General features: G+C 38.1%; 1 protein-coding gene across 1 annotated transcript in view; it reads left to right on the plus strand.

Annotated features, from left to right (window-relative positions):
- The window catches only part of LOC125035260 (opioid-binding protein/cell adhesion molecule homolog), an 88,826-nt gene that overhangs the window by 75,507 nt on the left and 10,819 nt on the right, over positions 1 to 2,500 (plus strand). Inside the window, exon 2 of the mRNA XM_047627530.1 lies at positions 2,115 to 2,207. Within this exon, the coding sequence (XP_047483486.1) occupies positions 2,115 to 2,207 (93 nt within the window). The remainder of the gene's footprint in view (positions 1 to 2,114; positions 2,208 to 2,500) is intronic.

The raw sequence follows: 2,500 nt of genomic DNA on the forward strand, positions 1-2,500 counted from the left end.
AGCTTTCCCTTTGAAGTCCTGGCCAGAAATCATAACAGCACACAAGCAGCACAACATACACATTCTGACAACAATTCAACGAAAAATCGATACCTACGAGGGTGTCCGCCACGCTGTGTGATGTTGGTATCGTTGGTATCGTACTTAGATTTCGGGATTGGATTTCCGAACTGCAGAACTGATGCAGTCGAAATTTATGCGGGTGTAATGCGCTGTAGGAATATGCCGTTTTTCCCGTACTAATGGTACTATGAAGCTGCCACTCACGCTGCGGTGGTCGAATAGTGTTTGGATATGAAAAGTATGTTTAGCAGGATATTTCCAAGTGAGGTTTACAAACCACGGGATATTTTACAGCACTTTTTCTGTGTTTTTTTCTCTTTGTAGTTCCCGCCGATTTGTTCCCTCTTTTTTGCATTGTGTTAACAGAAATGACGATCAGAGGGATAATAGACAAGTGTCAATGAAAATAAAATGCTTTGACTGCAGAGTCTTTGACAAAAGAACATAACATGGATCACAGTGAGTTGATCATATGCATCAATATATTTGCAGTTCATGTGTCAATGTCACAGGCTGTTTTGATTATAGAGTAAGATCGCGTGACCAATGGTAATATTTCCCGGTGAAAAAATTACTTAACGATCTCTGTCTCGTTTTAATCTCTGCATCGTACTGATAACAATATCATGTGCAGCTACATGCATTTGGTATTTTGCTATGAATATGTTTCTATATATTATTGTGTTAAAACCAAGGAACTTATGTGTTCGAAAAAAAATAATTCCTTATTTTGAACTTAGAGTATGATTTTATCAACTTTGGAAGATATTTAAGAGAAATCCTTTGCATGACTGATGATTTCGCAAATAATACCAATTCATTTTTTACAAGTTAAACAAAAGTCAAGTAACGCAAGACCAGTCAAGCAAGGGCATTCTGTTAGGTCACACGCAGGCTTAATACCCTTCAAGAACAGTAATGGTCCACGGATTATATTGTAAGCCTGCAAGAACTACCATGACTTTTCCTCCTCAAATATTTGAATAACGACAATGTTCCATCACGGCAACCTTCTGCGATTACTATGCAGGGCCAAAGCAGAAACAGCAATGAAAATAAATCATATCTGGTATCAACATTACTTACTGCCGCATGCTAAACGATTGTAACTACAGGACTGGTATAAGTTACGATGACGTACACTTTTTCGCAGATTTGCAGGTGACGGTGACAATATTGCGAGCTTTTTTTCTTTCTTTTTTTTGCAATACTTCGAAAAAAAAAAAATAATCAGGGGCGTAATTGAACAGGTGTCATGCAAATGTATTTTTAACAACGACATCAATGTAATAAACCCACTTACGCCCGAAGTATATTACGAGAGCTTCGCCAAAACCGACGAAACTAAAAGTAGACCATTTAAAAAACGGGCATGTTGATGGGATACTATTACAAAAATGGATGGTGCAGATATCCCACTAACGACAACTAAAGTGATGACAAATTTCCCGGCCATTTGTTCAACGTTTTGTTTCCTCCCTCTGCAGGCAAAGTGTTGAACTTTGGTTTATTTGTTTTGGTTATTTATATGTTATGTCACTGAACTGTTATTTATAAATCATTTAATACACGTTATTTATGTGTCAATTGTATTTCATCTGATGTATTTGTTATTCATATGTCATTTAAATCATTTGATATTTATGTATATTTATTCATGTTTATCGTCTATATCCCATTTAACATACTCTTACACTCAGACACACACACACACACACATATATATAAATATATATATATATATATATATATATATATATATATATATATATATATATATATATATATTTATATGTGTGTGTGTGTGTGTGTGTGTGTGTGTGTGTGTGTGTGTGTGTGTGTGTGTGTGTGTGTGTGTATGTGTGTGAGTGAGTGTGTGTGTGCGTGCGTGCGTGCGTGCATGCGTGCGTACGAGTGTGTGTGTATGTATGTATGTATGTATGTGTGTGTGTATCTACCGTGTATGCAAATGCTATCGTTGCTGGTACTGAATCCTTAACCATTTAGCTTTGATTTAGCAATAAGTACAACGCCTCCACTTTCCTTTGCAGGCGTGGTGGAGGGCTGGGGTGCAGCGTGGATTCCCGAAGGTCAAGGTAGTGATGAAGAGGATTCTGACTTACACAGATACGTCATTGAACATGGTAAGTACGCCACACTAGTATTTCCAGACTTACACCGCCGGGGACGCTGTAAGTCTACACAAGTCTTTTACTTTGTGTTTAACATTAGTATTTACGATATGGAGTATAAATGTCGTTATGTCCTTCATAGAGGTGGATGGGAAGTACGGGCTTAAAGATCACATGCAAACGAGATTTAGCGTAATAACAACGGTAGCCTTAATATACAGCGGTGGCATAGCTCAGCGGTAGAGCACTGGCTTTGCAGTTGCAAGGTCCTGGGTTCACACGCGGACGTCCCTCTCAGTCGATTG

The sequence above is a fragment of the Penaeus chinensis genome, chromosome 19 (assembly GCF_019202785.1).
Source record: "Penaeus chinensis breed Huanghai No. 1 chromosome 19, ASM1920278v2, whole genome shotgun sequence".
NCBI lineage: Eukaryota > Metazoa > Arthropoda > Malacostraca > Decapoda > Penaeidae > Penaeus > Penaeus chinensis.